Source organism: Fundulus heteroclitus, unplaced genomic scaffold (genome assembly GCF_011125445.2).
Source record: "Fundulus heteroclitus isolate FHET01 unplaced genomic scaffold, MU-UCD_Fhet_4.1 scaffold_36, whole genome shotgun sequence".
Classification (NCBI taxonomy): Eukaryota; Metazoa; Chordata; class Actinopteri; order Cyprinodontiformes; family Fundulidae; genus Fundulus; species Fundulus heteroclitus.
This window is the reverse complement of record NW_023396770.1, coordinates 613,420-636,309: the sequence shown is the minus strand read 5'-3', so window position 1 is coordinate 636,309 and position 22,890 is coordinate 613,420. Positions and strand designations below refer to the sequence as shown.

Below are 22,890 nucleotides of genomic sequence, written 5' to 3'. Positions count from 1 at the left end.
AATCATTTCCTCCTTCCTAATGTTGAAAAGACAGACTTGATGGTCATTGGACCGCCACAATCTCTGCATAGCTTCTTATCCAGGCCTTTGTGTCTTCACACACTGATTACCGCAATGCTCTCCTGTCTGGTACCCAGGAAAAGACCTAGAGGCCTGCAGATGGTTCAAAAGGCAGCTGTTCACATTTCAACCAAAACTGGGAAATGGCATATTACGCCACCACTGATATCCTTTTCTGTGCTTTCTGTGTCTCTGCTCTGTCTTCTCTAACATAGAAAGTACTCCTGGGTCAATGTGAGCTTCTGAGCTTTCTGTGTCTCTGCTCTGTCTTCTCTAACATAGAAAGTACTCCTGGGTCAACGTGAGCTTCTGAGCTTTCTGTGTCTCTGCTCTGTCTTCTCTAAGCCCCAGTGGGTGGAGGCAGATGAGCGTTCACACTGAGCCTGGTTCTGGTTCTGCTGGAGGTTCTCCTCCCTGTTAAAGGGGAGTTTTCCTCTCCACTGTCGCTTCATGCATGCTCAGTATGAGGGATTGCTGCAAAGCCATCAACAATGCAGACGACTGTCCACTGTGGCTCTACGCTCTTTCAGGAGGAGTGAATGCTGCTTGGAGAGACTTGATGCAACCTGCTGGGTTTCCTTAGAGAGGAAACTTTCTCACCAACCTGGAGGATCTGATGGAAGCTGACTTTGGAAAGAGCCTTGATGATGTGTTTCATGAATTGGTGCTGTATGAATAAAAGTGAATTGAAATTTTCATTGGTTGCCTTGCCAGGTATGAGCTGATTTTAAGCTCTTGCTGCCCTATCTTTCTGATCTTCTACACCAGTATGTTCCTCCCCACTCTCTCTGATCTCAAGCACCACTCAAGACATTCAGCAGCCATGTTCTGTGGATGTTTGTCAGAAAGCTTTTTAAAAATAAAGATCTTAATACTACTGTAAATTAAAGGAGAACTGTGAAAATATAGTGACATCTATGGGCAGCAGAGAACCTCACATCTTCACCCTGAGGAGTCTGAATCTTCATAAACTGTAACTCTGCCCTGACAAAATAAAGTTATCCCTGCCTATTTGTTTAGGGCATCATAATGTCATCTTCTATGCAGATGATCCTCAGGTGTAACTGAGAGCTTGTAGCCAAGTAGAAGCTGTACACTTTATTAATTGATACATTTTAAAAGTCCGCTGGCATCACGACTAAAGCTGGACTCCCAGACTGTTGCTGGGTTTAACAACACCACAGAAGAAGAAAGCAGCAGCAGGCTGAAATAAAAAAACAACTTTGCTTTGCAGCAATCGTCTCTGAGGATGCTGGCAGAAAACTGAGTTGATTTAACCTTCATTATTGTCCCAGGATCTACAGCAGCGTAATGAAACCATGAGGGGACTGATTAGGAGCAGGACTGGTTCCACTGGAAGATGTTAGGCTCACCCGGTACTGAAGGCCCGTGCAGAGGATCAGGTAGTCGTATGGGACCTTCTTCCCATCAGCCACCAGGACGTATTTGGACTTCCTGTTGATCCTCACCATCTTTGCTGCCACCACACGGATGCAGGAGAGCAGGTGGGTCTGGGCCAGGCCTCTGCTGCTGAAGGCGTGGCTGCAGGAGATGCAGGAGAGAACGTCTCTGTCTGGGACTCACAGCAAACAGCTGCCATTACAGGAACTGCTACTAATTGGATTTTCCTCCCAGTCAAAACAAACACTTCACACATTGAGGAAGTTCAACTTCAGTTTGACTAAAGTTACATGACAGAAGTTTGCAGGGTGGAGTTTTCCTGAGGCGAAGCTGTAGAAAACTGGACCAAAGCGAACTTCATGCTGAGCATGAACACGTCTGCTGTTCTTTATGCACCTTGTGGACAGAAATCCGACTTGCTGATGGTCGTAGTTTGGGAAACCATGCGTTGAAATGAGGGTGAGGTTGTTGAACCGGAGGTGAGAGCTGGAAGATGACAAACAGAACAGAATGAAAAACGGACCACATGACACCATAAGCACACAGAGAACCTGGAGCTTTCCAGGAAACTCAGAAGGTTTCGGTGGACGGAGACGGCCTGGTAGAGCTGGCAGAACCAGGAGGACTCAGCGGTCCAGAAGGAGCAATGGCTCTGAGCCACGTCCTTCAGTCTCCTCCTGTAGACCTGGTCCTCCCAGGGAAGTGGCAGGAAGACACCAGGTTCTCTCTTCCAGCAACGAAAGTCAGACATTTTTACTGATACTACTGCTCTGGTTGTTTTTAAATATAGAATCCATACGTTGTGGTTATGTTGGATCACCTTCCCACTTCCACACATTTAAAAACGTTCATGTTGCATCAAACAAGAATCAACGGACTTCTTTTTTTGTCCTGTCTGCTAATGTAGCATTAATTGTTGTCTTAATGCCAAAGACAGATTTACTTTCACCAGTGGAGCCTTACTGCTTTCACCATAGAGCTCTGCTTGATTTATAAATGCAAGAAGCTTTATTAGAATCTATGCAGGGACTATTTCATGTTTAATGGACTCAGAAACAGGTAGAAGAGGAAAAAAAGAGAGAAACAGACAAAATGCTAAAAGGGAAAAAGTACATAGGATTAATTAGGAAAAATAACAGGATTAATTAATACGACATGTAGAAAGTGACAGCTGAAGGTAATAACAGGATTAATTAATATGACATGTAGAAAGTGACAGCTGAAGATAATAACAGGGTTTATGGATAGAAGTGAGTCTGTAGCACCTGGATCACCTGGAGGTGTTGGTGAGAGTGAACTTGTGTCTGTGAGGTTTATCCATGAGGAAAATGCTCAGTAGTGGCTGTGAGGAACCAAAGACCTGAGCATCTTACAGGCATAGGGTCTGAATGATTGGTACTAAGCTTTCTTACGTTCCAGGCGGTCCTTTGCATGCAGTGATGCTGGGATAACGAGTCCACACCCCCCTGGTTTATAGCTGTTTCTCCTTGCAGGGTCTCTGGGCAGCGCCCTGGATGGGTCAGCAGTCCAAAACGCCACACATGCAGAAGTTAAATAAACTGCAAACAGAACCTGTGATCAGATGCTCTCCACCAGCTCTGCTGGCTGGTTTCAGGTCTGAAGGTGTTTTAGTTAAACCTCCAGGACCAGGTTCTGTAGAACCCATCCAGCAGATCTGCTGTTTCATGTCATTGATCCGCAGGTTTAAACCCAACTGGGCCACTTTGTTTCTTTATCGAACGAATATAGAAGAAGACGTGAACCAGTATCATAAATGTTTTTAGCTTTTGCAGTTCCCTGATGGTTCCTGAGCAGGAAAATCTTTGGCAGCCTCCCGCCTCTTTGTTTTCAGAGCGTTTCTTGTGATGTAAATGAGCGGTTTCATTGTGGCCTTCAGGACAATACGCGGCTGATAAGAGCCGCTGCAGCTCTGCTGCTTATCGCCGGGATAAACTGATGGCCTGTTGCTGCGCTCTTATCTCTGCTTCCTGTAAAATTAACGCCTGGCGGCACATCTGCTCCGCCGCACTGCTTCACACATGCAGGAGGTGCTTTACGTCTGCAGGAGAGGTCCGCTGATGACAGACGAAGCTTGTGGTTTAGAATAAACACTTGATGGATTGAATTTCTCAGTCAGCTTAGGTCAGACTTTGTCGGAACAGGAAACAGCAGCAGAAATACCGAGTCCTGGTAAAGGAACCAGAACTGTTCTGGGTGTGTCTGTAACAGCTGAACTGAGTTAAAGGTTCTGATGTGTTGAGCAGGTGAATCAGGAACGTCCTGTAATCAGAAGTCAGTGTTTGCTGCTAAACTGAGGATGGATTTCTGCTGCAGCTCGGAGGCAACGCGGCTAATTATGGGGCAGAATCAGCGGTTCTGGATCTGTTATCACCAGCGACAGACGGCCGCGGTGACCCTGCAGCCTGAGCGCGGCGGGCAGAGGGCCGAGCCGCCGCTCAGCTCTTTATCTGAGCGACCCTGACCCGGCCGCTGATGGAGTTAGAGAGGGAGGGGAGCTCAGGGAAATCAGTTTAGGGTTAGAAAGCTGAGAGGGGGAGGTTTGGATGGAGCTGATAAAGGGGGCCGAGCTGACCCATGCTTCACCCTCTGAATGTGTCGCCGCCTCAGCATTAGAGCAGCGGACTCTAACTGCCTCATTAGTCAACTCATTAGTGACAGCAAACACAGATCGCTGCTGCAGATCCCTGACGAGCGGCTAATTAAAGGGGGCTGGAGCCAGAGCAGCTGATGGCCAGGCCTCACACAGCTGCCTCCTCCATCCTCTCCATCCTCTCCGGCTCCAGGATATCTCGCTCTCACAGAACAGCAGCCCCGGTTGCCTGGCAGCTATCGGCCGCCTCTCACTCTGCAGCCCTCAGCGTCTCATTGTTCCCCGCAGCAGTTAATCTCACAGCCAGGACAAAAACATGCTAAACGTCCGACCTGGAGTCAACAGACCTGTCCACAGTCTGGATTCCCCAAGTAAAGCTGATAAAGAGGAGAAACTTCAGCGTGACAAAGCTGTCCTTTAGCTCAGGCTGTCTCTGACCCGCGGTAGAAACAAATATTTCTTCTTCTAACAGCTGCCAGATGTTTATCCCAGCGTCTGCTTTTCATCAGTCACATAGAAAGTACACCCGGTAGAGCCGTATATGATGGTTTTATTCAGATCAGGTACATTCGCCCCTCAGCAGGTAAACCAGCCACAGCTGACTAAGCCTCCATCATACATGTCAGATGCATTTGTGGCTCAGCTTAAGGTCAATGAAGTCTTTTTATTTTTCTGCTTCAGACTCTGTTTTAACCAAAATGCCATTGTTACATTTAATCTTGAGACCCATGGGCTATATATACATATATATGTATAGCACTTTGCCTGGCGGTGGGGTGGGGTGGGGTGGGGGGGGGGGGGGTCAGTGGACCTTCTTTGGACTCATTCTGCGTAAACTGAGTCTAGATCCTGCAGACAGCGTCCCACAATCCCCTGCATGGTCCTTCCTCTCCTGGACTGTTCAGCTCCCAGACCTCACAGTGATGCTGAGACATAAACGCTTTCTATCGTAGCTCTGTAGAAGTTCCTCAGCAGCTTAGTGGCAAGTCCAGACATTTTCAGGTTCCTGAGGAAGAAGAGCCGTTGTTGGGCCTTCTTCACCAGGTGGGAGGTGTTCACAGTCCAGGAGGTCAGAGGAGATGTGGATGTCCAGGAACCTGATGCTGTCCACACCTCCACCACCTCCCCCTGTTTGCAGAGAGGAGGTGTTCAGTCCTCCTGGACCTCCTGGAGTCCATCATTACCTCCTTGGTCTGACTGGTGTTCAGGATCAGGTTGTTCCTGGAGCTCCACTGTGTCAGACTGCTGACCTCCTCCCTGTAGTGGGACTCATCATTGGTGGAGATGAGACCCACTAGTGGAGTCGTCCACAAACTTCTCCACTGTCTGTGGGGGGGACAGCAGGACAGTCCTGGGTGAACAGGTGAGGAGATCTGGGCTGAGGACACAGCCCTGTGGTCTTCCTGTGTTCTTACCTTTTTTCTCTGCATAATGTTTTAGGCTGCAGTTTATAGTTTTTCTTGTCTGCCTGCGATGGAATCCAAAATCAAGTTCCTTGTTTGCCACAAACTTGGCGAATAAAGTTGATTCTGATTGAGTGTTTCTAATTTGGCCAGAAACAAAGAAAGGTACTTTAAACGTTAATTTCTATGAATTAATTACAGAAAAAACACTTTTGAGGAAAAAAGATCAATGCATCTAATCCGACTGTGGAATGTGAACCTATATTAATAACCTTTATTTGCAACATACATTCCAGTGAAACTTCCCATCCCTGCCGCTGTACGGCACCAGGGAGCATTCTGGGACTAAGGGTGTTGCTCAGGGACCCAGAGTGGCAGTCTGCGGGAGTAGAACCCAGAACCTCCAGGACAAAAGCACAATGCTCTAAGCACTAGGCCCCCATCTGATGTACAGGTAAAAAGCGTTAACGTGGGACGTGAGAGTACAGGTGAGTGCAGCACGCCCGGCGCTCTAACTCGTGGCTTTTGTCTAAAGCTGAGGGGGGGGGGGGGGGGGGTAGAAACAGAACATTATCAGCGCTGCTACTGAAAGGTGAAATATTAATACATGTAGAGGATTAAAAACAACATTTCCACTAGAATGCAGCGACGCAGAGAGCGGTGGAGCACTTCTGGATAGAAACTAAACGACAGAAACTCTGTTTTGTTACATATAGAAACCTTTTTTCCAACATTTCTGCAGGATTTAGGGGAACATGGAGGTGAAGTGGACGGTTTAACAGACGACGTTTAACCCGATCTGCTCTTTTCACTTAATCCAGGTAGAAATTACTCAACATCATCATGATGCAGGTTTGATGTCGTCAACAAAAACCTATTAGAATGAAAAGCCTGACGTAAATCTAACTCTACTATCAGCATTAGATGAAATGCACTTTGGATCATCTTGTTACTGAAAAGTGCTTCAGAAATAAACGTGCCTCGCCTTAATCAGGCTTATTTTTTAATTGCATCTCTAAGAACCTGTGTGATTTTCAGTGAGCATCAGGTCCTCAGATGCCACAGCTGATTACCCAGCATGCACTGCTGGCCCCGGCAGAGCAGGTCAGTGGGATCTGCAGCATGTAAACAAAGAATCAACATGGGAGCAGGAGCAGCTTTGGCTGAAGGAGCAGAGGAGTGGAGACGCTGCTCAGAGCTCATTTTCAGGTAGTCTGCTCTGTTTCTGAAGGCGTTTCCATCATGAACGTCAGTCACCTGTGACGCAGAACCGTTTGGTTCCTGTGGCAGAGCGAGAACGGCTGCTGCTGAGGTCAGAGGGACAACCTGAGGTTAGGAGGACTCACCAGAAGCACAGCTCCTCCAGCAGAGCCAGGCCCGTGTCTGAGGCCCCCACCACCACCGTGCTGGCGTTGATCCGGACCTTCGGTTCTACGGTCAGCTTCTTACTGATGAGGCAGAGAGCAAACGGCGCCTGGCGGGAACAGAGAGGACGGCGTCTGTCAGACTCAGGCTTACAGCACAGCTCATAGATTTCTGACTCTGAGGAAACCTGCATCTCTCTCAGGTCCACGCTCAGTCTGGCAGTTTGGCCAAAACGCTCAGAGAATAAAACATGAGATGACCTCCAGCTGCTTTACGGACAGAAACCTGGAGGCTGTCAGGGACAAACAGACCCAGTCCACTTCATCCCTGGGAGGCGGCGGTTCTGGTTGGTGATGATGAGGTGGAGCTCTGCAGGCTCCGCCTCCATGCGGCCGGGTCGGGGACAGAACGCTGATCTGAACCATCCCAGAGGAACTAGTGAGACCCGGTTAGTCTGAAGCTGCTGACGCCTCCTTCAGTTTCTCCCATCAGGCCCACAATGCACCTGGTTGGATGGAAGCAGCAGAGAGGAGGAAGCCAGGGCTGGAGTAGTTCCCGGCTTGGTGGGACGGTGAGGATTGGAGCAGAACCATCAGAGGTTTCAGAGAACCAGAAGCAGAACCCAGCTTGTATGGAGGCACAGAGTCCAGACGCAGCACCGGCTCTTTGTGCTCATGGACCACCGAGGAGGTTCTGAGAGTTCGGTGGTGCTGGGCTTCCTAACCGGGCCAGAGAGGATCAGTGTGCCGTTAAATTCATCCTTCCCCTTAAAGGGTTCTAGTGCTACTATGATTTAGGAAGTTCTGCGGCAGTATCTCTGGTCTTCTGGTTAAATCGTGGCCCTGTTGGCCCATTCTGCTGTTTTAAACTCTCTTTCTGCTGGTAAACAGAACCCCTTTGGTGTATTTCACCTCAACCAGAGCTGCAGCATATGCAGCAACAACAATCAGAGCTAAGGAAACCCGTGGACCGGGCCGAGCTGACCCGGTACTGTGGGATACGCCACGGTACCGCTGGTAGACAATGTTTACGCTGACTGGTGCAAAGTTCTGTTCAGGTCCAGCTCAACCGTGGCAGGACGACCGCTGGGCGGAGGTTTTATTTAAAGATTCGTGACTCTAAGTTCTTCTAGCTGGACCGGGTGTCCAGGCGGACCCAGTAGAACTGCAGCCTCCAGGAGAACTTTGCCTTCAGCACCAGTCATCTGATGATGATCCTCCAGATGTTCCATGGTGGTCCAGAAGATCTGATAGGCTTTGAGCATCTGTAGGCAGACTGAACCGGTGTTGAACCAGCAACCCGACTGTTCTCTAGCAGAGATGGAGGAGGAGGAAGACATGAGCCGGTTCTGAGAGATTTAAACCCAGTAACAAGCGTGGCTGGTTCTGAATCTCGGTTCCTCCCTCTCCAGATGAAAAAAGGTATTGATTATTATTATTCTTCTCTTTATATTTATTCTGTGAGAAATAAAAAGTCTAAGACCAAAGTGTGATTTCTGGTCTGCCTGGTGGACACCAGGCTGAGGCTGGTTTCAGAGCTGAAGCAGAGGAACGTCCTGCTGCTGCTTCCAGAAGATCAGATGATCCATGAGGAGCAGCAGCTCACATCATCTCCTCAGGACAGAAACACGAGCTGACAGTGGATCGCTCTTCCTGAGGAAGAGGAGGCTGAAACAGCTCAGAGATGAAGCTGTGCGTCAGAGGAGAGGAAGGAGTGAACGGTGGTCAACATTCAGAGAAAAGAACTCAGAGCCAAAGTGACAGTTGGGGCTTCTAACCTTTTCTGACCTTTAAATAGTGGAGAACTGATCTATCTACCAGATGGAGGAGCAGGTCTACCTGAGTCTACCTGAGTCTACCTGAGTCTACCTGAGTCTACCTGAGCAGGTGTTCTCTCTCCTGCACATCACCTGCTGGAACAGGCAGCTTTCACCTCACTTTTAAATCTGATCTGTCAGTTTTCTGTGAACTTATTCCGGTGTAGCTGGTGCAGCGGCGCCCCCTGGTGGACACCACACACCCAGCCAGCGCCGGCTGGCAGCTGCTGCTCGGCCCACCTGATCCTCGGTGACCCGCCGGGACGGGGCGTTGATGCCAAGCTCCTCCAGCGGGTAGACGAGCTGCTGCCGAGGCGGGACCGGCACCGAAGAGTCCAGGATGAACTCCAGACGGTGAATGCAGGAAGTCTGAGAGCAGAGGAGCAGGACAGAGTCAGTGAGGAAGAGAGAGAAAGGTTAACCGGCTGATAATGAGGTCCTGAGAGGAGGCTGCAGCAGCTGAGGCTTCCTCTCACTACTCCTGGAGCACTTCCTGTTTCAGGGTGGGGGGCGCTTTCTACAAGCTGAGGAGAACGTTACGCCTCCTCAGAACCTGCAGGGTCAGCAGCAACCAGCTGCAGCACGTTGGACCTCTGCATCCCCAGGACCCGACCGGTGGGGTCCCCTGTGACCGGGTCCCTGTGACCGGGTCCCCTGTGACCGGGTCCCTGTGACCGGGTCCCTGTGACCGGGTCCCCTGTGACCGGGTCCCCTGTGACCGGGTCCCTGTGACCGGGTCCCCTGTGACCGGGTCCCTGTGACCGGGTCCCTGTGACCGGGTCCCCTGTGACCGGGTCCCCTGTGACCGGGTCCCTGTGACCGGGTCCCCTGTGACCGGGTCCCTGTGACCGGGTCCCCTGTGACCGGGTCCCTGTGACCGGGTCCCTGTGACCGGGTCCCCTGTGACCGGGTCCCTGTGACCGGGTCCCCTGTGACCGGGTCCCCTGTGACCGGGTCCCTGTGACCGGGTCCCCTGTGACCGGGTCCCTGTGACCGGGTCCCTGTGACCGGGTCCCCTGTGACCGGGTCCCCTGTGACCGGGTCCCTGTGACCGGGTCCCCTGTGACCGGGTCCCTGTGACCGGGTCCCTGTGACCGGGTCCCTGTCGTTGGGTCCCCTGTGACCGGGTCCCCTGTGACAGGGTCCCTGTGGTTGGGTCCCCTGTGACCGGGTCCCTGTCGTTAGGTCCCTGTGTTTGGGTCCCCTGTGACCGGGTCCCTGTCGTTAGGTCCCCTGTGTTTGGGTCCCTGTGTTTGGGTCCCTGTGTTTGGGTCCCTCTGTTTGGGTCCCTGTGACCGGGTCCCCTGTGACCGAGTCCTCTGTGAATGGGTCCCTGTAGTTGGGTCCCTGTCGTTGGGTCCCTGTGGTTGGGTCCCTCTGTTTGGGTCCCTGTGTTTGGGTCCCTGTGTTTGGGTCCCTGTGGTTGGGTCCCTGTGTTTGGGTCCCTGTGTTTGGGTCCCTGTGGTTGGGTCCCTGTGATCTGGTCCCTGTGTTTGGGTCCCTGTGGTTGGGTCCCTGTGACCGTGTCCCCTGTGACCGGGTACCCTGTGGTTGGGTCCCTGTGTTTGGGTCCCTCTGTTTGGGTCCCTGTGACCCGGTACCCTGTGGTTGGGTCCCTGTGGTTGGGTCCCTGTGGTTGGGTCCCTGTGTTTGGGTCCCTGTCGTTGGGTCCCTGTGGTTGGGTCCCTGTGGTTGGGTCCCTGTGGTTGGGTCCCCTGTGACCGGGTCCCCTCTGTTTGGGTCCCCGGGCCCAGCCCACTCACCTGGTCCGCCAGCAGAGGCGAGTAGATGCGGTGGTAGAGGCAGGACTTGTGGGCCAGCCGCAGGACCTCCCTGAACCAGAATCTGGTGACATGGTAGCAGCGAGGCTTCAGGACGAAGTGGCGAATGTGGGCGTGCTCCTCGTAGCCGTGGCGGCTGAAACGGATGAAGCTGTCCACGTCGTAGCGTGCGTGAAGGTACTCGATGTCCTGGGAGACAAGCGTTCCTGTCAGTCGTAACGTTACAGTGAGCTCAGAGCAGAGATGCAGAAACCTTTACCTGCTCGTCTCTGATGACCAGCAGCCCCACCAGCTCACCGTCCACCACGACCACAAAGGCCTGCAGAGGCTCTCCCGCCTGGCGACAGCAACGACACAACGACACAGGAGCTGCATGGATGTTAACCCACACAGCCATGAACACACATGGAGGAGCAGCTTCCTCGCTCAACAAGTAATTATTATCTGTTCTGGAGCGGCGGCAGCGACAGCTGGGGCGTCAGGCGGAGAGGAGAAGCTGTTCCTGGAACCTGAGCCAATCCTCATTACGCCAGACTGAAACATCCTGAGAGCTACAGCTGAGGGCAGGAGAGCATCTTCCTCTATAGCATTTAAAACTCTCTGATAACTAGTGGTAGGGTTAGTTATCAATGGTAACTAGTGTTAGGGTTAGTGATCAATGGTAACTAGTGTTAGTGATCAATGGTTACTAGTGTTAGTGATCAATGGTAACTAGTGTTAGTGATCAATGGTAACTAGTGTTAGGGTCAGTGATCAATGGTAACTAGTGGTAGGGTCAGTGATCAATGATAACTAGCGGTAGGGTTAGTGATCAGTGGTAACTAGTGGTACGGTTAGTTATCAATAGTAACTAGTGGTAGGGTTAGTTATCAATAGTAACTAGTGGTAGGGTTAGTGATCAGTGGTAACTAGTGTTAGTGTCAGTGATTAATGGTAACTAGTGGTAGGGTTAGTTATCAATGATAACTAGTGTTAGTGATCAATGGTAACTAGTGTTAGTGATCAATGGTAACTAGTGTTAGGCTTAGTTATCAATGGTAACTAGTGTTAGGCTTAGTTATCAATGGTAACTAGTGGTAGGGTTAGTGATCAATAGTAACTAGTGGTAGGGTTAGTTATCAATGGTAACTAGTGGTAGGGTCAGTGATCAATGGTAACTAGTGGTATGGTTAGTTATCAATGGTAACTAGTGTTAGGGTCAGTGATCAATGGTAACTAGTGTTAGTGATCAATGGTAACTAGTGGTATGGTTAGTTATCAATGGTAACTAGTGGTAGGGTTAGTTATCAATGGTAACTAGTGGTAGGGTTAGTGATCAATGGTTACTAGTGTTAGGGTTAGTGATCAATGGTTACTAGTGTTAGGGTCAGTGATCAATGGTTACTAGTGTTAGTGATCAATGGTAACTAGTGGTAGGGTTAGTTATCAATGGTAACTAGTGTTAGTGATCAATGGTAACTAGTGGTATGGTTAGTTATCAATGGTAACTAGTGTTAGTGATCAATGGTAACTAGTGGTAGGGTTAGTTATCAATGGTAACTAGTGTTAGTGATCAATGGTAACAAGTGGTATGGTTAGTTATCAATGGTAACTAGTGTTAGTGATCAATGGTAACTAGTGGTAGAGTTAGTTATCAATGGTACCTAGTGTTAGTGATCAATAGTAACTAGTGGTAGGGTTAGTTATCAATGGTAACTAGTGGTATGGTTAGTTATCAATGGTAACTAGTGTTAGTGATCAATGGTAACTAGTGGTAGGGTTAGTTATCAATGGTAACTAGTGTTAGTGATCAATGGTAACTAGTGGTATGGTTAGTTATCAATGGTAACTAGTGTTAGTGATCAATGGTAACTAGTGGTATGGTTAGTTATCAATTGTAACTAGTGGTAGAGTAAGTGATCAATGGTAACTAGTGTTAGTGATCAATGGTAACTAGTGGTAGGGTTAGTTATCAATGGTAACTAGTGTTAGTGATCAATGGTAACTAGTGGTATGGTTAGTTATCAATGGTAACTAGTGTTAGTGATCAATGGTAACTAGTGGTAGAGTTAGTTATCAATGGTACCTAGTGTTAGTGATCAATAGTAACTAGTGGTAGGGTTAGTTATCAATGGTAACTAGTGGTATGGTTAGTTATCAATGGTAACTAGTGTTAGTGATCAATGGTAACTAGTGGTATGGTTAGTTATCAATGGTAACTAGTGGTAGAGTAAGTGATCAATGGTAACTAGTGTTAGTGATCAATGGTAACTAGTGGTATGGTTAGTTATCAATGGTAACTAGTGTTAGTGATCAATGGTAACTAGTGGTAGGGTTAGTGATCAATGGTTACTAGTGTTAGGGTCAGTGATCAATGGTTACTAGTGTTAGGGTCAGTGATCAATGGTAACTAGTGGTAGGGTTAGTGATCAATGGTTACTAGTGTTAGGGTCAGTGATCAATGGTAACTAGTGGTAGGGTTAGTTATCAATGGTAACTAGTGGTAGGGTTAGTTATCAATGGTAACTAGTGGTAGGGTTAGTGATCAATGTTACTAGTGTTAGGGTTAGTGATCAATGGTTACTAGTGTTAGGGTCAGTGATCAATGGTAACTAGTGGTAGGGTTAGTTATCAATGGTAACTAGTGGTAGGGTTAGTGATCAATGGTTACTAGTGGTAGGGTTAGTGATCAATGGTTACTAGTGTTAGGGTCAGTGATCAATGGTTACTAGTGTTAGGGTCAGTGATCAATGGTAACTAGTGTTAAGGTCAGTGATCATTGGTAACTAGTGTTAGTGATCAATGGTAACTAGTGGTAGAGTTAGTTATCAATGGTAACTAGTGTCAGGGTTAGTGATCAATGGTTACTAGTGTTAGGGTCAGTGATCAATGGTTACTAGTGTTAGGGTCAGTGATCAATGGTAACTAGTGGTAGGGTTAGTTATCAATGGTAACTAGTGGTAGGGTTAGTGATCAATGGTAACTAGTGGTAGGGTTAGTGATCAATGGTAACTAGTGTCATGGTTAGTGATCAATGGTTACTAGTGTTAGGGTCAGTGATCAATGGTTACTAGTGTTAGGGTCAGTGATCAATGGTAACTAGTGGTAGGGTTAGTGATCAATGGTAACTAGTGTTAGGGTTAGTGATCAATGGTAACTAGTGGTAGGGTTAGTGATCAATGGTAACTAGTGGTAGGGTTAGTTATCAATGGTACCGCATCATGACGGTCTGACCAAGGCTAGCAGGTGCTAGCAGGCCAGCAGGGAGCAAAGTGGACCCAGTAGAGCTAAATAAGCCTTTCAGAGGCGACTCACCGGGTCACAGCGGGTTCTGTAGAACGAGTCCAGGTCCTTCAGAGCCCAGCCACTGAGATCCAAGCTGTGGAGCAGGTCAGACACAGCGTGGCGGTCTGCAGGAACAGACAGCCTCACCTCCACACTCCTTCAAAGAGACACAGGAAAGGTTCTGGATCTCTGCAGGTTCTAAGGTTTGTTGCTCCGGACAGAACCAGAAACGCTCCTCTGACCCGTCACTGGAGAGAGTTCTGGCTTCAGTCCACAGCTGAGGCCAGAACTATTCATACTGCTGCAGGTTTAGATGTGTGATTACAAAATGTGAAGCTGCTTTAGATCCTAAATTAGGACAATCTGGGAGAAAGGTCAAGGTTCTGCATCGGTCCAAATAGTTCTTGCTGTTCATGGCGAGGACCCTGGTTAACAGAACCGCAGGTTTCTCCAGCAGCAGCACCTTGGCTGCTTTGAGAAGCTCCAGGAAGTAAAAGACGCAGATCTGCACGCAGGAGAACCCAGGGGAGGAACCCAGAGGAGGAACCCAGAGGTTATTATTATTATTATTATTATTATTATTATTATTATTATTAATAATAATAATAATAATAATAATAATAATAATAATAATAATAATAATAATAATAATAATAATAATTTCCTCCACTGATGAGGTTTGATTCTGGACATGAAATTATTTTCAGAGAAATGATTTTTACTCAATAAAACCCTTTATACTCCGTCTGATCCCATAAAAGCATCTGCAGTCAGAAAGCAGAGATTTCTTCCTTCTCCTGATCTGTGACCCACCTGAACCGCCCCACCAGAACCAACCCACCAGAACCGACCCACCAGAACCGACCCACCAGAACCGACCCACCAGAACCAACCCACCAGAACGACCCACCAGAACCTCTGAAGGGACTGAACTGACGGTGCGGCGGACCCACCTGAGTCTGGACCTGTGGAGGACGTAGAGACTGCTGAGCAGCAAGCTGCTGGGTCGCAGCGGCACCATCACAAAGTTCTGCAACCAGGGGAACTCGGGCTGAGCAGAGGGAAGCATGACTATGCAGTAGTCCAGGTCCTGGAGAGGCCAAACAGAGTCAGAACAGAACCATGGGATCAAGGTTCTGTGGAGTCAACAGAAAGCCGCTGAGGAACGCAGAAAGAAAATAAAGTCATTCTGAAGGGTTGAAGTATCTGACCACAGAGCTGGATCTCTGGAGTTCTGTTGGGTTCTGTCAGGTAGTTCTGATGTTCCCTGATCCATCTGACACCTATCGGACCCGTCTACTCATGCAGCATTAAACATCCTGGACTTTTCAATGCTGGATTTATCAGTTTAGGAAGAAATAAAAACTAAATATTGTTAATTTAATGATGAAATGTAATTCCTTCATCATGAAGTCCAGATGGACCTCCATAACCCAGGTATAGATGAGGAGGTCCTCTGGTTCTTCTGGAGAACTTCAGGTAAACTAAATGGACCCGGTTCTGAAGTCCTCACTAAGACTAAGAACGTAGAGAACATGGACCTGGTTCTGAAGTCCTTCCACTAAGATATTTATTTTCCTCTACATCTGGAACAAACTCCCAGAAAACTGTAAATCAGCAGAAGTTCTGAGTTCCTTTAGATCCAGGTTAGAAGTTGTTCAGAGCTTTATTTGAGTCCAGCTGCTGGTACCTGCTGGTACCTGCTGGTACCTGCCGGTACCTGCCGGTACCGGCTGGTACCTGCTGGTCCGTGTAAACTGGGTGCGCTCCACCACGGAGCCACGCAGCGCTCCGGTACTTACAGGGAAAAGCTGGAACAGGTGAGGAACACAGTCGGCGGATCTGTAAGACAAGCAGAAGCAGGGAAGTTAGAGCCAAGCTGAGGAACAACTGCTGCAGCAATCTGTGCTCAGCCTCAGCGCGCCGTCACTTTCTGCTGGCCGCTCGTTAATAACGCGCTCGCTCTCTGCAGGCAGGAGCAGCTGGGAGGTGAGCAGCTCAGCGGGAGCCAACTAGCAGTCAGCGCTCCCAGCCTATGACTGACGCAGCGCTGGGCGGCTGCCAGCAGCCTGCCAGCAGCCTGCCAGCAGCCTGCCAGCAGCCTGCCAGCAGCCTGCCAGCAGCCTGCCAGCAGCCTGCCAGCAGCAGCAGAGCCTCAGGAGGTTCATGCCCTGATGGAGAACCAGGACATGAGAGAGTGAGCAGAGACATTTATTCAGACAAAGCTGAAGGATCTATGCTTCCTGCTTCTATCAGAGCTGCTGGAGCTGCTGATCAGGTCATCTGACCATCATCAGTGAGAACGTCTCCATGAAAGCTGCACTTTAGTCCGTTTGCTGCTCTGCAGCCTCCAGAGGACGGTTAAAGCAACATGAGGGCAGAAAGACCTCAGCAGGAACCTCAGAGCAGCTGCTGCTGCTGCCATCAACCTGGGAAGGTCATCTCCAGACTACCTGAGTCCTTCATCCTGCAGAGAGGAGAACATCTCAGCATGAAGGTTAAAGTCTCTTCTGCTACCAAGATGGCAGCAGGAGTGAAGTCAGCAGAGCTGGACCTGGATGAAGGACCAGAGATGATGGACCATGATGGATGGAACCATGATGGACAGAACTGTGATGGACAGAACTGTGATGGAGGAACCATGATGGAGGAACCATGATGGAGGAACCATGGAGGAGGAACCATGGAGGAGGAACCATGATGGACAGAACCATGATGGAGGAACCATGGAGGACAGAACCATGGTGGACAGAACCATGATGGACAGAACTGTGATGGAGGAACCATGATGGAGGAACCATGATGGAGGAACCATGGAGGAGGAACCATGGAGGAGGAACTTTGATGGACAGAACCATGGTGGACAGAACCATGATGGACAGAACTGTGATGGAGGAACCATGATGGACAGAACCATGATGGAGGAACCATGATGTACAGAACTGTGATGGAGGAACCATGGAGGAGGAACTATGATGGACAGAACCATGGAGGAGGAACCATGGAGGAGGAACCATGGAGGAGGAACTATGGTGGACAGAACCATGGTGGACAGAACCATGGAGGAGGAACCATGATGGACAGACCCATGGAGGAGGAACCATGGAGGAGGAACCATGATGGAGGAACCATGGAGGAGGAACCATGGAGGAGGAACCATGGAGGAGGAACCATGATGGAGGAACCATGGAGGAGGAACCATGGAGGAGGAACTATGGTGGACAGAACCATGGTGGACAGAACCATGGAGGAACGGCTGAGACCAGCTGTAAAGCACGGTGGACGATGGTTCTGTCCTCTCTGTCACTGAGTGGACCACGATCTCCTCTGTAGTCCAAAAGGTTCTAGGTTCAACAGTTTGGTTCATCAACAGAACCAGAACTTCTCCCCAAGGAGACAGCCCTTGGCGCTGACTGAGGTTCTACAGGTGGACATTTAGACCACCTGTAGAACCAGAACGGTTCCTTCCTCCTCCTCATCAACCTTCCTCTACCTGAAGAAGTGAGAAGGACTCTGGTTGTGCGGTTCCTCTCCAGGTGTGTTACCTGGTCTGATAGTCCTGGTCAGCCAGGAAGTGCTGAGAGCAGAAACAGTTGGACCTCCTGGAAGCCCGGCGGGTCTGCTGGTCCTGCTGACACCAGAGGGACAGCGGTCATGGTCCTGGTATCTGCTGCTGCAGCTGAAGGAGGCTTTACGGTACCTGGGGTTCTCCACGTGGAACCTTCTGCTGTTGCTCTTTGTAGAAACCGTCAAACTCACTGAGGTCAAAGTTCTGCTGAAGATGTTCCACATCAACCTCAGACGTCACGGCGATGAAGCCCACGATGCGTTCTCCGTCCTTTGGAGAGAAAACAGCTTTAGATCCCTGATTCTAGGGTTCTGGTTCCTGTATCTGGGTTCTGCTGCAGGAGGCAGCGGTCTGTGGAGCAGCGCCTCCTCCTGCAGGAGGTGGAGGAGGCGCTGAGGGGAGCTCCCCACCATAAGGGGAGGTGCTGCTCCTCAGAGGCCCAGACAGGAGAAGCTTTACTGGGCCTCTGAGGAGCAGCACCTCCTCCACCTCCTCCTGCAGGAGGTGGAGGAGGTGCTGCTCCTCAGAGGCCCAGGAGAGCCTCTCCTGTCTGTCTTAGGCTGCTGGGGGAGAGCTGGTCTTGGCTGGCCGTCAGCTCACATCCACCAGATGCTGCCGTGAACACATGTCAGAGCGCCTGGCGCAGGAGGAACGGCAGATCGGTTCCGTCCCGGTCCGGGGGGAACCGACCCAGCGGGGTTCCTGAAAATCCTTCAAAGCTCCGTCAGCAAGCTGCTGCTCAGATTTCTAACGGGGGAATCAGAGGTGACATGAGAGCAGACAGAGCAGAACCAACCTCAAAGACAGCAGCGTGATACTTCTGGTTCTCTATCAGTTCTATCAGAACGTCCTGCCGCCTGCTGCTGTCCTGCTGCCTGACGATCAGCATCACGTCATCGTAGTCTGCCACCCTGCCACAGAACAACACACAGAGCTGAAAGCACAGAGCAGAGCGGCTGCTGAGGGCAGAACCTTCCAGCTCAGACGTTCCTGCATGAATAACATCCTGTCTGCTCACAGTCACCACGGTGATGCAAAAAGAGAAAAAGGTTAGGATGAGAACAACCAGCAGCCTTTAAACCGCTCCATCAGTCTGAGCAGAGGCCCAGAAATCAGCGGTTAGCAGAACCATACCTGCAGAACCTCTGGAGAACATCCAGGACTGCAGGCTGTGAAGGTCAGAAGGACTTTCTCTACGGGACGAGAGCTTACTGGCTGGAGTCCCACGCTAGGACCAAACCGCACACAGATTTAAATACTCAGCACCAGCAGAGCCAGTTATCAGACCTGAAAATGATGGCAGCGCAGTTTTTGCTTCTATTTTAGTCGACATAAACTCATAAACATGAAAACCTGTTTGTGCTCCTTGTGCTACAATGACAGATGGAGAGAGTCTGCATAGAGAGCCGTGCAGGAAAGAAGCAAAACAATTTAACCCAAAATAACAACTCCACCACTCAACCTCAATATAGTGGCAAACACAACTGGACACTACAGCCAGCAGAGAAAACCTGGGGTCCTGGGGGCCACTGGTCCTGGGGGCCTGGGTCCTGGGGGCCACTGGTCCTGGGGGCCACGGGTCCTGGGGGTCCCAGCCTCCCGCCTCCATTATTAAACATGGACAAAGGTTCCTGGCAGACAGATGCTGTGTATTTTGCATTAATTAGCCTTTCAGTGACGCTGCTGCTGTTGGTCGCTGTGGGTTAACTCTGTTGTTTGCTCTGTCTTTGCGGGGCGCAGTGGTCCGGGAGCTAGGAGTTTACAGGTTGTTGGTTTGTATTAAATTCTTATCCAGCTTCCTCGGTTTGTAATATTTTGGCTCAAGCAGCTATCATGAAGTGTTGCTGGAGGTAAATCAGGTGTTTAATAATAATTGTAATCACCTTTATTGTCATTGCAACGTACATACCAATGAAATGTGTCCTCTGCATTGAACCCGGCCCCTTGGGGAGCAGTGGGCTGCCACTGAGGCTCCTGGAGACCCAGCGGAGCAGCTGAACCCAGAAGCTCTGAGACACAAACGTAATGCTCTAACCCCCAAAGCAGCAAAGCCTAACGAGATTCAAACTGACAGAGAAGTGAACTGATAGGTTGGTGACTGCTGACAGGGGAGTGACAAACTGATTGGGTGAAAACAGGGAGGTGAGCTGACAGGTGAACAGAACTGAACTAAAAGCTTGCAGAACCCTGACTGATAATATAAAACGAAGAACAAAAGCAAACCACAACAAAACTCAAACTATTCCATAAACTAAGACAGAACCTAAAACTAAGACAGAATCGGTAAAATAGAAAGAAGTACAAAACAAACCAATAACAAAACTCCAATCATGACAAAAAAGAGCTCATCAGATTTGACTTTCACAAGTGGAGCAGTACGGCTTTTGCCATAGTGCTCTGCTTGATTTATGAATGTGAATAGTTTTATTATTATTCATGCGGGGAATATCTCAAAGGATATGGACACTACAATGGGAAAGTAGGAGAGGAAAGGGAGAACAAGAAGAAAAAAGAAAAGGTGAAAGAAAGAGGAGATAAAAGGAAGAGAATGATAAAACAATTATAGAAAAAAACATGTACTTCGTTTTCGTTGAAAATCTGCAGTTCCTATATTGTCCACGAGGGGCGCTGTGTTTTAATTAGCAGATGAGCTTCAGATGTGGAAAATTGATTTTAAATCATTTCTTAATTTTTATCTGTTTGATGTATTTTGTCATGCAGGACAGTGTTTTTAAGTTCCAAAAAATGTGAATAAATATTTTTCAACATTGGCCAACTAATAATTACAGTTCTTTTGAACATTTAACCCTCAGTTTCCCTCATCCTAACTGCAAGGCAATAAAACCTCTTCTGTTTGTTGTTTTGTATCGTCCACCAGGCCCTTACACTCAGTTTTTGGATGAGTTGTCAGATTTCTTATCTGATTTGGTGTTAAATACTGATAAGGTTATTATAGTGGGTGATTTTAACATCCATGTTGACACTGAATGTGATAACCTTAGTGTAGCCTTTAAAACTATCCTAGATTCAATTGGTTTTGCTCAAAATGTGCATAAACCGACGCACTCTCGGCTCCATACTTTAGACCTTGTTCTGACATATGGCATTGATTGTGAAGAATTAACAGTATTTCCTCACAACCCTGTCCTATCTGATAATTTTTTAATAACATTTGAGTTTAATCTAACTGAGTTCTCCACCCCCAAAAGAGGGTTCCATTATAGTAGATTTTTATCGGATAATGCTGTATCAAAACTTAAAGAGTCTGTCCCCTTTTTAATATCCTCAGTATTGCAGAAATACCCTGCAGATAGCAGTAATGTTGTTTCTTCCAATTCACAAATAGATGTCTTTGTAAACAGTATGACTTCGTCATTGCGTTCTGCATTAGACAATGTAGCTCCCTTGAAAAAGAAGGTGATTATTCACAGGAAGCTGGCTCCTTGGTTTAATTCAGAGCTGCGTTCCTTGAAGCACAATGTTAGGAAATTGGAGAGAAAATGGCGCTCTACACACCAAGAGGAATCCTACCTAATCTGGAGGGACAGTCTATTGTTGTATAACAAGACCCTTCGCAGAGTTAGAGCAGCATATTTTTCATCATTAATTGAAGAGAATAAAAATAATCCTAGATTTCTCTTCAATACAGTTGCCAAACTTACCCAGAGCCACAACTCTGTTGATCCATCCATCCCCTTAGCTCTTAGTAGTAATGATTTTATGGGATTCTTCATAAATAAAATTGATTCCATTAAAAATAAAATAATTGGCATCCTCCCAAACATGATTGCCTCGTCCTCAGTAAGTGAGGCAGCATTGGAGGAATCTTTAGAACCTGCGCAGTGTCTGAACTGTTTAGAAGCAGTAGAGCTTTCTGAGCTATCTAAAATTTTAGCTTCATCTAAACCTTCTACCTGTATGTTAGACCCAATCCCAACCAAGTTGTTTAAGGACATATTCCCTTTGATCAGTGGCACTATTTTAGACATGATTAATCTATCCTTAGTAAATGTATATGTACCACAGGTTTTGAAAGTAGCTGTTATTAAACCTTTACTTAAGAAACCTTCTCTTGATCAAGATGAGTTAGTAAATTACAGACCTATATCTAATCTTCTTTTCTTATCTAAAATTCTTGAGAAAGTAGTTGCTAATCAACTATGTGAACATTTACAAAGTAATGACCTACTTGAGGAGTTTCAGTCAGGCTTCAGAGCTCATCATAGCACTGAAACAGCTCTGGTGAAGGTCACTAATGATATTCTCATGGCCTCAGATAATGGACTTGTGTCTATACTTGTCCTGTTAGATCTCAGTGCTGCATTTGATACAGTTGATCACAATATTCTCCTACAAAGACTTGAACATACTGTAGGGATTAAGGGGAAAGCATTAGGCTGGTTTAAATCTTATCTGTCAAACAGATTCCAGTTTGTTCATGTTAATAATAAATCTTCCTCAAACTCTAGGATCACCTGTGGAGTACCACAGGGTTCAGTCCTTGGACCAATTCTCTTTACTATATATATGCTTCCGATTGGCAAAATTATCAGACAGCATGGGATTAATTTCCACTGTTATGCTGATGACACTCAGCTATATTTATCCATAAATCCTGATGAATCCAATCAGTTACTTCGACTGCAGTCATGTCTTGATGACATCAAAAGCTGGATGACTTTAAATTTCCTGCATTTAAATTCTGACAACACAGAAGTTGTAATCTTTGGACCAGAGTCTTCAAAAAATAAACTTTTTAACCAATCACTTAATCTGGATGGCATTAACTTGGCCCCTGGTAATAAAGTAAAAAATCTTGGTGTTATTTTTGACCAAGACATGTCATTTAAATCCCATATTAAACAGGTTTCCAGAGTTTCCTTTTTTCACCTCCGGAATATCGCCAAAATTAGAAACATTCTGTCCAGGAGTGATGCTGAAAAACTAGTCCATGCATTTGTTACTTCAAGGCTGGACTATTGTAATTCTTTACTATCAGGAAGTCCACAAAATGCAGTTCAAAGTCTTCAGCTGATTCAAAATGCTGCAGCAAGAGTTCTGATGAAAATCAACAAGAGGGATCATATTTCTCCAATTTTAGCTTCCCTTCATTGGCTTCCTGTTAAATCAAGAATAGAATTTAAAATTCTCCTTCTAACGTATAAAGCCCTTAATAATCAAGCTCCATCATATATCAGAGCTCTGATTACCCCGTATGTTCTTAACAGAGCACTTCGCTCTCAGACTGCAGGTCTGCTGGTGGTTCCTAGAGTCTCTAAAAGTAGAATGGGAGGCAGATCCTTTAGCTATCAGGCTCCTCTCCTGTGGAACCAACTCCCAGTTTTGGTCCATGAGGCAGACACCCCGTCTACTTTTAAGACTAGGCTTAAAACTTTTCTTTTTGACAAAACTTATAACTAGAGTGGCTCATGTTACCCTGAGCTACCTCTATAGTTATGCTGCTATAGGCTTAGGCTGCTGGAGGACATCAGGGTCTATTTCTCTCTCTATAGAGTTCTACTGTTCTTCAATTATGCATTATGTGTTGTCATTTCTGCTTTAACTTTTTGCTCTCTCTCTTTTTCTTCATCGTAGGTACACCTGGTCTTTGTTCTATTAAC

General features: G+C 47.7%; 1 protein-coding gene across 2 annotated transcripts in view; it reads right to left on the bottom strand.

Annotated features, from left to right (window-relative positions):
- cfap61 (cilia and flagella associated protein 61) overlaps positions 1 to 22,890 on the bottom strand; it is a 44,967-nt gene that overhangs the window by 8,995 nt on the left and 13,082 nt on the right. Inside the window, exons 6-17 of one of the 2 annotated variants that reach the window (XM_036130593.1) lie at positions 18,066 to 18,180; positions 17,402 to 17,539; positions 17,247 to 17,329; positions 15,504 to 15,543; positions 14,655 to 14,791; positions 13,732 to 13,858; positions 10,697 to 10,774; positions 10,420 to 10,626; positions 8,897 to 9,025; positions 6,822 to 6,949; positions 1,858 to 1,947; positions 1,434 to 1,602 (exon numbers count right to left, since the gene is read on the bottom strand). In XM_036130593.1, coding sequence (XP_035986486.1) covers positions 1,434 to 1,602; positions 1,858 to 1,947; positions 6,822 to 6,949; positions 8,897 to 9,025; positions 10,420 to 10,626; positions 10,697 to 10,774; positions 13,732 to 13,858; positions 14,655 to 14,791; positions 15,504 to 15,543; positions 17,247 to 17,329; positions 17,402 to 17,539; positions 18,066 to 18,180 — 1,441 coding nt within the window. Of the gene's footprint in view, positions 1 to 1,433; positions 1,603 to 1,857; positions 1,948 to 6,821; positions 6,950 to 8,896; positions 9,026 to 10,419; positions 10,627 to 10,696; positions 10,775 to 13,731; positions 13,859 to 14,654; positions 14,792 to 15,503; positions 15,544 to 17,246; positions 17,333 to 17,401; positions 17,540 to 18,065; positions 18,181 to 22,890 lie in introns of both variants that reach the window. The other variant, XM_036130594.1, reaches the window with a different exon arrangement.